The sequence below is a fragment of the Triturus cristatus genome, chromosome 2_2 (genome assembly GCF_964204655.1).
Source record: "Triturus cristatus chromosome 2_2, aTriCri1.1, whole genome shotgun sequence".
Lineage (NCBI taxonomy): Eukaryota > Metazoa > Chordata > Amphibia > Caudata > Salamandridae > Triturus > Triturus cristatus.
In genome coordinates, this window is record NC_140582.1 from 729,241,805 (window position 1) to 729,254,190 (window position 12,386).

Consider the following 12,386-nt stretch of genomic DNA (forward strand, 5'->3'; position numbering starts at 1 on the left):
AGGCCAGCCCTCGCGTTGAAGACGGCTTATTACGTCCCTACACTCCCCTCCGTATATCCTGCCACCAGAGGAAGTTCACGTACGGGCTATTCAGAGATGAATCTCTCCCCGAACGCCGATCCATCTGATCATTGCGGTAAGCGTCCCTTGTATACTAGCTGGGATATTATCCCCCTCCTTTTTTGTTTAATACCGGCATGCGAAGTTGTTTTTTGATCCCCCTTCGCTTATCTGTACGTTAGTCTTTCGTTACTATTAGAATCTTTATTAGACTGAGCCCCTTGATTACCGTCCGTTAAAACCGGGCGAATTCTTGCTCTTTGTAAATATGGACACCTCCTTCTCATTGTAGTGAGGTTTGTCCAATTTCTGTACTTCCATCATTCTGGTTTTTTATAATAAAAAAAAATTCACTTGTGGCTTGATGTCTGCCTTTCTCTCCCACCTATAACAACACATGTTGTACTCCCCATTTATCCTTTTGGTACCTAGGTATTGTTTGTTTATTGTCCTGCTGTGATTATGTAGTTTATCTGCCTCGCCCTCATGACTTTATATTTCCTTAGGGCTTTCTTGAGGCACCTATTTTTATCACAGCGCCCGATTGGCGGAACAAACTGTTTTCCATATCCTTTGACGAGATTACGCATTTGCGCAGCCTCTGTTCAGGAAACAGACTACTTTTCCCTTTGGTCTACGCTGGTAGGTTACCTTTATTATCTTCTTTCTTTCTGTTGTTTTTTTTACCACCCTTTAGATTTCTTTTTGTTCTTTGATTTATCATCAAGCATATTCTTTTTTCCTTTATTATATTCCCCTGGATAGATACTTGGCAGGCTCTTCGATCATTCTGTGGAACTGTTGTAGCTTGACCTTCAGAAAAACACCTGATCCCTAGGTACCTTGCGATACCCCCTCATAGAAGCCCGCTCTCTATATCTTGCAGTGATGGGCTATAAGGGTGCCTCTTATATCCCCCTGACTTGATCTTTTTTCTAAAACTCTGTCCATTGGACATCCAGTATTATTATTATTATTCTAATATTTTCTTATTCACTTTTTTTTTTATTTATTCTTTTTTTCTATATTATCTTTCATTTCCTTTACTGTCTATTTTTTAATTTGTTTAATCCTTTGGTGACGCACATCATTCTGAGGAATCCCTCTGGTCCTTTGATCTATACACCATTGTTTCTTCTTCTCTGCACACGGAGAATACCCGTATTGTTTTTATTTCCTTTATCTCTTCTTTTCTTTGTCCCTATTTTGTCCTTGCACATTATTCCTTATTTTAAACTATTAAATTTATCACTTAAGAATTTAACACCAACACCGTGACACACCTGAAGTGACTAACTTCTTTAACCGTCTAGAAAATGTGCAGAATGTATAGTTACAATTATGATGAATATTGACACCGAAACGCGCGTTGGCGCTTCTTAGATCACTGGGTAGCTAAAACGCCACTACCCATATCTTGGGGATGGCTACTATCAAACTGCCATTTAATCATCCCATGGTAGTTCTACGATCCTTATGTATTTTTATTTATGTGAAAAAAACTATATTTTATATGCTTTTGTTATATTGATGTCAATGTGGAATGTGTGTCAGTATGATTGCGGTTTGTGAATGAGATGAGTGGGACAGAGTTATTTCTCTTTTTTGAATTTTGTAATGCTTGTTTATCAATTCGAGTAAAAAAGTTTGATCACGCTATAAAAAAAAATTAATAAAGTTGAGTGTGATTCAAAGACATTGCTGTTTATCGTGAAGTTTGTCCTGGTCTGTCCACGGTGTGTGGTATCTTATCCCCGGACCCCTTGTAGGGCCTTCTTGAGTTATCCTGGCAGGTAGCCTTCCTTATTAGCCACCACTGAAGGATCAGGGCTATCTCATCCTAGACTGTCATGGATTTGCTGAAGGGCATAATCATTTTGAATGAAACTGTGCCCAGGATGGCTACAATGAATGAAATGCTTCAATTGCAGATGGGATTTTAGCTTGGTGATTGAAAACCCCAGGGAGGACAACAGGAAGGTAGTTGTCTACAGGTGGCCTGGACCGGAGGGTGAGATCACCTTCAACAACCAGTTATAGAGGTACTGAAATATGTGCATCCTCCAACCTGAGAAGAAGGGCCATGACTAACACCATGACATACCTACACACCTGGCAGGCTGAGGAGAGGCCGAAGGACAATACTGTACACTGTTCCTATTGCAGCAGGGTCAAGACTGATTTGCATACTGCTGGGTCCAAACTGAGGTGGTATGGTGTGCAAAATAATGATGGATTGGGATGCGGCCCATAGTGATTACAAGTGACTGAGATCTGCTCAAGTCTGAACAAAAATAGAAGGAACATGAGGGGAGGTGGGCATAGATGGGAGGTAAATAATCTGCAACACCCACTAGCCTGAGGTAATTGCACTATAACCAGGTAGAAAAAAAAAAAAAAAGAAGTGTGCAGCCCTGTAGCGCGCGCACAGCCTTCAGGGACCTCAATGGCAAATTGGCAGCTAAGAAAGCCCTCTTTTGAAAAGCGTAAATGCACTTGGATTCTATATCAGGGGGGCGGGGGGGGGTCTGAGTGAAGAATTAATTATGGTTGTCATTGATGGAGGAAGCCTGAACTACTAAGTTCTCAGCAGTCTGGTGCTAGGTCATAAATAATTGGTACCTAGAACGTAAGGTAATGTTATACTTACAATATACAATTTTTGCACAATATTTTTTTAAGCACTTAAGTACATTTCATCATATGTTTAACTCACACTAAAACTAAACCCTGATGCAAAGAGGAAGTACACTTATTGAAGGCAAAAATGTTCCCTGTGCACTATGAAGCACAAAGGCATTGATGCATAGCGGATATTTCTGCACACGATAGCATGTGTAATACTACTTGCAATGTTGGAGCTTAGAATGTCTATAGCAAACATCTGAATAGCTTCTGTTATACCTGCTGCTTAGCCAGTATGAATGTGCGGTGTGGATTGTTGGTGCATGGTGATGCATTGGAATGCTAGTGTGCCCGTGAGTGTCAGTTGGGTGTATGGGCTGAGCAGAAGGGAGGCTGCTCCTGGTGAGGCTCATTACTACATCAATGAAGCTTATTATTGGAACCTATTGCTAACAATAAATGATCTTACAGAACTTACACCTCGGCTTCTAGACATTTTTGTATTACAACATTTTGGCAACAATTTTGAAGAACCTACGTGTGTAAGCTGAATAAAAGATGAAAACTTACAGAGAAAAAGAGCGAGAAACCAAAAATTACCAGAAAATGAAGCTTCAATATAAACTACGCGTGAGGAGAAATTTGCAGCAATTATACAAGAAACTACTTGAAAGAAACTACCAAAGGAAAATTTCAGTAGCCTGAAGTAAGCAAAAAAATGCCTGCCACCCCACCATGCTCCTCTCCATTGGACGGCCGAGCCAGGGTGTGATTCTTTCCTTATGTGATGTGGTTTATATGTGAGTAAAGTCAACCTCAAATACACAATGCATGACCAGCTACGTCGTGTTTGTAAGGATAAGTCATCCTTTTGTGCGAAGGAAACTGGAAGAGTAGGTTTAACAGGAACTGGTTGTGCTTTGGAGTGGGTTGCTTGCAGGTTTAAACGGGCAGTGTATGTGAGACTTTCTGCTTGAAATGGGATTCAAAACTTTCAACCCTTTTTTGTGTGAGTTTCTGTGCATTTCTGTGGCGGAGGGTCATGTTTTGCCATTAACGTTATCTGGCCATTTGAAAAGTCACATGCAGCTGCGAGTGGAGGGTACTACGCCAGAAGCGCATGTTGGAGTTTTACTGTAAATGCAGAATTTGAAATGCTCTCTATCCAGGGAAAACGGCGAGGGATGCCATGCGTCCTGGGAGTCCATTGATGAGATCTGTCTTCACTTTGTGGGACGTAACTTGCATGATAGAGCATGCATGGGAGTGACGCTTGCGAAGCAGGAAGAGGCGTCAAGTATTTCCAAGCGACTGACCTGCGTGCGGGTGCATTCGCAGGTAAAGCGAGGCCGCCCACGGTTTCGGCAGACACTGTGATGTTGTCCTGCTGTGAAGATAGAATGCACTCCATGGAAGCTAATGTGATATCTGCATTCATCGACAGAATCTGCTCTGGAGTACTGTACATGGCCGTCAGTTAGAGAAACTGTTGTGCGGACTGGAATACGTTAGTTGCGGTTGTTGGAAGTGCTGCCCTGAAACTTTATAATGACGGTAGGGAAAGGAAAAATCTGTAGATCAGCCCCAAGTTTGTGTTCCAGGGCGGCAGGAACATGCTCTGGTCTACGGAACCTGAGAACATGCCGGATCTTGGTCGAAGGCATTATATAGCCTTTGGAGGCATGTGCGACTGTGGAAAAAGCAGATCCATTTGTATTGGAGAAGTATTATCTCGACAATGGGGTTAAGTGTGTGCCTATATTCTTCATGCTTGCTGCTGAAATGTTTTATGTTGATGGCAATGCAGTAATAATATGGAATTGTTTTGCTTATACGGTTTGGTTTTAAGGTACGAGATGCCCAGTCATTTGTGGGGCATGGACGTGCACCCAATTTTGGGCAGTAGAGGGTTGTTTTTTATTGGGGGGTTTCTTTTCCCTGAAGGATTATGTAAGGATTGAAGGATGCAGGGGAAGTAAGTTATCCTTTGCTACATTACATGTTTTAAGGAATGACCATGAGGTAGTAAGCCACCCATGGTTTTTCATGTAGCGGATGCGTTGTGTGATGACTGTGCAAGGTTAAGTCACCAGTTTTTTCTTCAGATGTTTTGTGTGGGAGGACTGCATGAGGTTAAGACACCCTTTTTGCGTCAGATGTTTTGTGCGAGATGACTACGGGAGGTTAAGTCACTCCCCGTTTACTGTATACTTGCTTACTGTATGGTAGTTTTCCTTTCTTTTAGGGATGAAGCATGTGGTGGATTTCACCCATTCTTTGCTGTTGCACACTTTAGGTTTTGGGGTCAGAGTTAAATGGTGGGGGATTCTCTGTGGTACTGCGTTGATGGTGTGTGACTTCATGTTCACTTCATGCTGAGTGTTGTCTGCCACGCCACATGTGTTAGATTTTCTCTGTGGGCTGCCTTTCATGCTAGTCTGACCAACTAGTGTGCTTTGTGGCATGTGGGGTTCGGTATGAGATGTGGGGCGAGGGAGTGTGTGTGGTTTTCTAGTTTTGTTTTGAAAAGCGGGGAGATGGGGTGATTACATTTAATATGTTTTCATGCATGTCATTGTTGTCTCTTTTGTATCTTTATTAAATTGCAATATGTTCATCTGGTATTTGCAATGTATTTTTTTATTTATTGCTTTTACATGCATGGTCTTCTTTCATCTTTCCACCCGATATGTTTCCATGCAGGTCTTCTTGTTTCTTTATCAGATTGTGATGTGTCCATCAGTTATTTACATTATGGTTGCCCTCTTATTTACATGCATGTTCCATTATGTATATGCAATTCAAGTTGTTCTCACATCTAATTTGTTTTCATATGTTTCTTTTCTCTCCTTATGCGCTTGCGAGATCTTTACCTTGTAGTCGCAATGTTTTCTTTTGTTCTATAAAAAGGGGAGATGTGTTATACCTTCTACTCAGCCAGTATGAATGTACTGTGTGGAATGTTGATGAATGGTGATGCATTCGAATGTTAGTGTGCCTGTGAGTGGCAGTTGGAGTATGAGCTGAACAGCAGGGACGCTGCTCCTGGTGGGGCTCATTACTATAGCTCATCATTGAAGCTTATTATTGGAACCTATTGCTTACAATAAATCATCTTACAGAACTTACACCTCGGCTTCCAGATATCTTTGTATTAAAACAGCTTCATACCCGAAACACTATTTGTTTTCCGTTTTTCAAACATAGCTCATATGCCCTCCAGTATTATGGATTTTATAGGAACATGTGCCATACTTTATTATTTAATTGTGAGACACTCCCTTCTTCTGGCATTTTAAATTAACGAACAATTACAGTTACACATGGGCTATCATAGAAAGGATGGGAAATAAAATTAAAATAAATATTCAGGTTTATCAACTAGGAAGGGACACTTTACAAATGGAAAGGGACAACAAAACCTTATTTTATTAATAATTTATTGTCAGTAAGAAAGAGTGGCTAATGGTAGTAAAAACCTTTACAAGACCATTGCATCACAAATATACAGACACTATAAAAATCGTGTCTTGGTGGTTTTGGTTCTAAATAAGTATGCAGTGGGTCCCCATTACACTTTCCATGAAGGGAAAAATGTTTACAGTTCTAAAATACAGCATTTTTTTAAGACATTACCATACACCTGATCCAAAACAGTCAGATTGCTTCACAGAATATGTACAATTTGGAATTGCATGAAAAGGTTTAACCGTTATTATGAAATGGAAACTTCAGTAGGGAAAAAAAGATTGTACAGTGGAGCCCGGGTGTAAGAGGTTATGGTGCTTGCTCAATGGACAGTAACATAACTAAGATCGTCAGAAAGCAAAATTCACAAAATATCTACAAATTCTAATTAAAATCAAGAAAATCTAAACTGTACAGAACATTTACAAAAAAGAAGGAATTTAAAATGAATCTTTGATTATGGGCTATACAAAACATGTGTCATGCTAACATGGCAAAGTGGTACGTCTGTTTTCTTTCCCCTTTTCTTTTACATAGATATTGCAAGTATAAAAAAAAATGTTGAAATGGCACAGCCAATAATATTCATCATTTCTGTCCAATCAGGAGAGGTCAGGTAATGGAAATAGGCATATATACAAATGTTTAAGTGAGCTGCATAGACTTGGTGGAGTCGTGCAAGAACCAGCTCATTGAAACACAAGCATACACGCACTGCTGCTAACGAGAAAAATAAAAGATAGACTTTGACTATAGGATCTTTAAATTTGACTAACGTCCAGGCACTTTTTTTTGTCAGGTTACAGCATCAGACTTCCGTATGATGTGGAGAATCCAGAGGCGGGATAACTACATCTTCAAAGTGGCTATCATCCCCACTTTCATAGTCACTCATCATGACCTCGGACTCCACTTCACCACACGCAGACATATCGGAGCATGAAGCTGTAGAAGTGTACACAGACATGGACATGTTGTCCATCATCGGCTCTTCAAAGCCTCCCTCATACCGTAGAGTGTAAGACGCGTAGGGTTCTCTGTACCCACTGCTGTCTCCGTTGGCTGAGCTCTGAAGGTCAGGCATGTCTGCAGGGTAGTGGTGATGAGGCAAATACTGGCTGAGATTAAACCTCTGCCTACTTTTTGCTGAGGAACCCAAGCTGCCTACAATGGGCATGTCTCTGGGTGGTTCTATGGAATCAAACTGATCGCTGTATTCTGGCGGCAATGGTGGGAGATCATCAGGAGCAGTAAAGTCATCCGGCGGTGGTGGAAAGTCACTTTCAATGTCGAAGCCTCCAGGGTAATAGTCTGTATCGATGGCGCTTGGATCAGTGTAAGGGGGAGCCGGTTCCTCAACCGCTTCATAATGTGGGTATTCCTGAATGCCTGGTAACTGCACGTTTGGCATCCAGTCTGAAGTGTCCCAGTGATATCCTGTGAATGCAAAAACAATGATAAAATAACTTTCCAAAAGTTTTGCTCAAACAGGAATGGGGTTCAAAAACATTGCATTAGGAGTCAGTTGTTAGTGAAGTCATCATTTGTGGAGAACTCTTTACCCTAAAAACAAGAAGCAACCTGTATCTATAACAGAACCCCAAAAGCTCCTATTCTGCCTTAAGAATAACAAACATTTTGTGATCTGATAGGACTATTACTCCCTAGAAGGTAGATTACTAGAAACTACGTCTTGCAGAAATATGGCATGCCTTGTAAACTCTACAAGGACCTACATAAATGAGTTATTAGCAGCATAATACAGAGTCCAACAAAGTGGTCCTATACTGCGAGCACATCATAAAATACCCATCGCCTTTTAATTGCCAGTGTGTGGGTATCCTAAGGGATATCCAAAAAAAGGCCCGATTGATACCTGATTTTTTAGACAGCCACAGGCTATGTGCATATGTTGCATTTACAGTCAAATGTATCTTATTTGAATATCCTGAAACCATATCACTGGTTCAGCCCTCCTTCACCCACCATGGAAACTCCCGATTTACAGCCTGCCTCTCAAAGGCAACATTTGAAATGGGGAAACCGCACCGTTTTAAACCATGCAACTCTTGGGGCATTCTGATATCCGTATCAGTCAATCTCGTTTATGCACTTGGAGCAAAGGACACTCACATAGGACACTTGCATAAATGGTGTGACAAAGTGTTAAGATAATCATACGGAATTGGAAGCTTTTAAGCAAGTAGAACATTGGCTTTTAACTTTAACAAACAGATGATTAAGAGACACGATTGTGGAAAGTGAAGCACAAACATGCACTGACACACCGAGAAAATGACTGCCAGCAAACACTTGTGATAGTGAAAAAAGCAGGGGATTTTAGTGGTTAACATTGAATGGCATGCTGAAATCACCTCTTGAATTCCTGAGGTCAGGAACAGCTAAAGACTCTTTAGGAACCAAGTAAAAAGAAAAAGAGGAAACATTTGAAGTTAGAATTCTAATAATAAGTTTTCCAAGGTAAGGAGTAACAGTTATTTAATTAGCAAAAAAACACTCCCTTTTACAATCATTCCAGCTGAGCAAGCATGCTTCATGATCCGCTCAGCGGTGTCTGGCGCAGCACATGCTTGCCAAATGGCAAAATGCAAAAGGCAAGCGAGTTGGTGCTTTTTGGAGGTCCTTTATCGCAAATGGGAAATTTGGAGCCTAAGGTTTATGTTTTTCTACAAATTAAACAACATTTGTTCTTGTGATACTGACTTGAACAAAATTATAATTTTCTTTATGGATGTGAGGATATTTTTCCACACAAATTAGACAATTCACACAGTATTCAAAATATTACCAGAGCTACAGTTTCAGCAACATGCCTGAAATTTCTATAGATGCATCTGTAAAGCATGCACTACTTGCAGCGTTATTCTCCCCTACCCTAAATACAACACACAAAAACAAACTCATCTCCATGATCAATAGAGTACCTAATTATTTTTCATTACAAAACTACTAAAACACACAGAAGTTGCAAACATGCAATGTATCTGAGAGGGAATGAACTAAAAACAACTACGAATCAAACCACTGTATTATACCAAAATATTGCATTTTGATCGGTTCTTGGCATATCTACTGGGCACAATAATAGCCATCTGTTGACATATTCCTCCTGACAGTCCCATTGTATCTATCTTTCATTGTGCCTCACCACCATGTGAACGTACAAGGACTCTAGTAAGGAACTAGTGTTGTACACTAGCTCGCAGGTTGTACCAGAACTGGGGCATGCTGGGAAACACCTTTAAAATTCTTCACCTTATTGTGAGCCAGCTGAATATGCATCTAAAAATAGTTGTTCACTGTGCTGCTAAAAGTTCTAAAACTAGAGGAGACCTATGGACACTTGTCGTTCTAGGCATCAGCCACACGTTTAAAGAGGTTTTTTTTAAAGTACTGTTAAACGTGTGTAATTCCACTTTTGGAATAGATACTTGGGCTCTTGTACGATTAAAAATATTTAAAAAAATATTTGAGTAACCCTTTTCAGATACTTTTTCAAAACAGTTGTGCAAGGTGGTTGTGGGACGAGGTCTTATTATAACATTGTTAACCTTAGCTGCCAAATTCAAAAATTGCCAAAGCCTAACAGTGTAGGGCCTCTTCATGATCAGAAACATCCTAGTATGTACAACCAAAGTAAGAACACCATGGATTATGTACAAGCGTGTAGGTGAATGCACATGCACTGCATGTAACTTTCAATGTACATAGCACATCTTATAAAAACAATTGTGTGTATTATACCCAGAATGTCAAATGTTGGGTTTAAAATAACTATTACTAAAGGGGATGGGCACCCCCAAATAGTTATTGATCAGGCGAGGAGTAGGGCACAAAGTAAACTGCCCTCTCCATGCCTTGTTCATGTGACAAAAATTCACGCTGTCAGTACTGAATATCCTCAGAATTATGAAACAGAAGATAAAAAAAAGCATTGTTGGAGTCAGAAACGGATGGATCCTAAAATGTAATGGATTCTGTTAACTACATTTACAAAGTAAGCGTGGGTAGTCCAGATCTTAAAGAAAATGGTTTGGTAAAAATAGACTGTGCAAAAATAACAAAAAACAATTGGTGTTCTGTAATAATCTTATCTAAAAATAAGGATTTGTTTACTAAGAAACACACATTAGTGTGCTCTGCATACTATGGTTTGCACGGTGTGTAGATTTTGTAAGTACCAAAGCTGTAATGAAACCAGTGTGTAAGGAGGACAGGATGTGTGCGTTTTAAATTCTTAATGAGCAAGTAAGTGGAAATAAGCCTTACAAAACCACTGATGATAGCCTTGGGATGCTAGATGCAATAGATAGAGGACATGGTGCTCCTAGACTGGTCAGCTGCCTTTGATACCATTTTACACAACAGCCTTCTGGAGAGGCTGGCAAGAGTGAGGGTATCTAGGACAACATTAAAATGGTCCTTCTCCTTCCTGTCAGAACATAAGATGACAGTCTGCTTATGGGAGTTTTGTTACCCAGGCAAATCAATCTCATTACGGGGTCCAATGAGTATCTGCCCTGAACCAAACTTTGTTTAATGTGTAGGTCTCTCCCTTGGCAAGACTGATCAACTCCTTTGGTCATACATTTTTTTCTTCGACAGACAGCCCTCAACGGATTGTACGATTTAACAGGAATCCACAACAGCTCTCTGCTTGCTTCTCATATTTAACTGGCTGGATGAAAAGCAATTCCCTAATGTTGTGTTTGAAAAACACCTATTATGGACTGCTGCATAGTCTCCAGTCAAACAGGGTCTACTGCCAACATCAGTACCACATACAAGAAACTTGGGAATTGCATTTGACTCTAATCTTACATTCAAGGCACAAATACATAAAAAAGTCACAACATGCATCTTTCTTCTAAGAGTCATCAGAAAAAATATTACCATTACTACCACTTCATTCAGAATCACAATGGTCTGTATGCTGATTCTATCTTGCCTGGGTTACCAAATGAGTAGCTACTGTAACTTGGTCAATGGAATCAAAACAGAACAGCACCCTATGGTCCTACTAAGCAACTGTTATGCCGTATCTAAATTAAGGGAACATGCCTATGCCAGGAAGGAAGTAAATAATCACCATGCCAGAAAGATGGACCAGGTAGTCTCCACTAACCATTAGCATTTGCTGTGACCTGGTGGTCATCAGCTTGAATCCCAGTACGACCAAACCAACCCTCCTTTTTTTTATTTAGATTGGTAAATATGTAAATTGGGTGCCAATAAGCTGGAAAATAATAATACCTACAATTTCGGAAGCAGAAGTGTGATATGAAGCGCCCTCTCTATAGGAGAAAATATTCTAGAAGGACAAGTTACTTACCATCGATAACGATATAGCTGTAAGAAACATTAGTAGTGACGTTCCTTACCTTAGAATTACACCCAGGTGTCAGACTGGATCCAAAAAGTTTTCATCAGCAGTACCCCTGCGTGTCGGAAGGTGGCGTCGTGCGGCTCTGCGTCACTCGTTGTCGCCGAGGGGACTTCACGGCAGCTACTTAGACGCCGCCCTCGCGCGCTGACGTCAGTTCTGTACACAACTTTCCACGCCAGGAACGCAGAGCCATGCCAGATACTGACCACTGGTACCTTGAAACTAGGGCCCTGAAAAGTAATGACCTTAACCCTAGAAATCAGTTCGCAGAACATGGAGGATAGGTGGGGTGGTAAGGAATCTATCACTACTATGTTTCTTACAGATATATCGCTACCGAAAGTAAGTAACTTGTTCATCTGAAAGACAAATACAGTGATAGATTCCTTACCTTAGAATAGATACCCCAGCAATACCAACCCCGGTGGTGGGTCTGCGAACCAAGGTCACACCAGGAAGTCTCGGAGAACAGAATGGCCAAAGAAGCAGTCTCTCCGGACTTGGCTGTCCAGGCAGTAGTGCTTAGTAAAAGTGTGCAGCGAGGCCCACGTAGTCGCTTGACAGATGTCTTGTAAGGGAACACTACGTCCCAATGCCGTAGTGGCAGCTGTTGCCCTGGTGGAATGGGCATGCAGCCCCAACGGCGGCTTCTTCTTAGCCAGAGAATAACAGGCTTTGATACACAAGACGACCCATCGGGAGAAAGTCCGCTTGTGTACGGCCCGACCTTTCTTGGCGCCAACGTAGCCGACAAAGAGTAGGTCATCCACCCGGTAAAATGAGAGCACCTGTTTTGGGTCCACACGATGGAGCCTCTCTTCTTCTC

The 12,386-nt window shown here is 41.0% G+C and overlaps 1 protein-coding gene across 8 annotated transcripts in view; it reads right to left on the reverse strand.

Moving 5' to 3' along the window:
- Positions 1–6,108: 6,108 nt before the first annotated feature.
- Positions 6,109–12,386, reverse strand: part of FAT1 (FAT atypical cadherin 1) — a 277,803-nt gene continuing 271,525 nt past the window's right edge. For 7 of the 8 annotated variants that reach the window (XR_014978169.1, XR_014978170.1, XM_085641985.1 and 4 more), the window contains 2 exons: positions 8,529–8,564; positions 6,109–7,590 (listed from right to left, as the gene is read on the reverse strand). Coding sequence is in view for 6 of the 8 variants with exons in the window: in XM_085641985.1 (XP_085498111.1) it covers positions 6,962–7,590; positions 8,529–8,564 (665 nt within the window). In the remaining 2 variants the exon portion in view is untranslated. The remainder of the gene's footprint in view (positions 7,591–8,528; positions 8,565–12,386) is intronic. The other variant, XM_085641986.1, reaches the window with a different exon arrangement.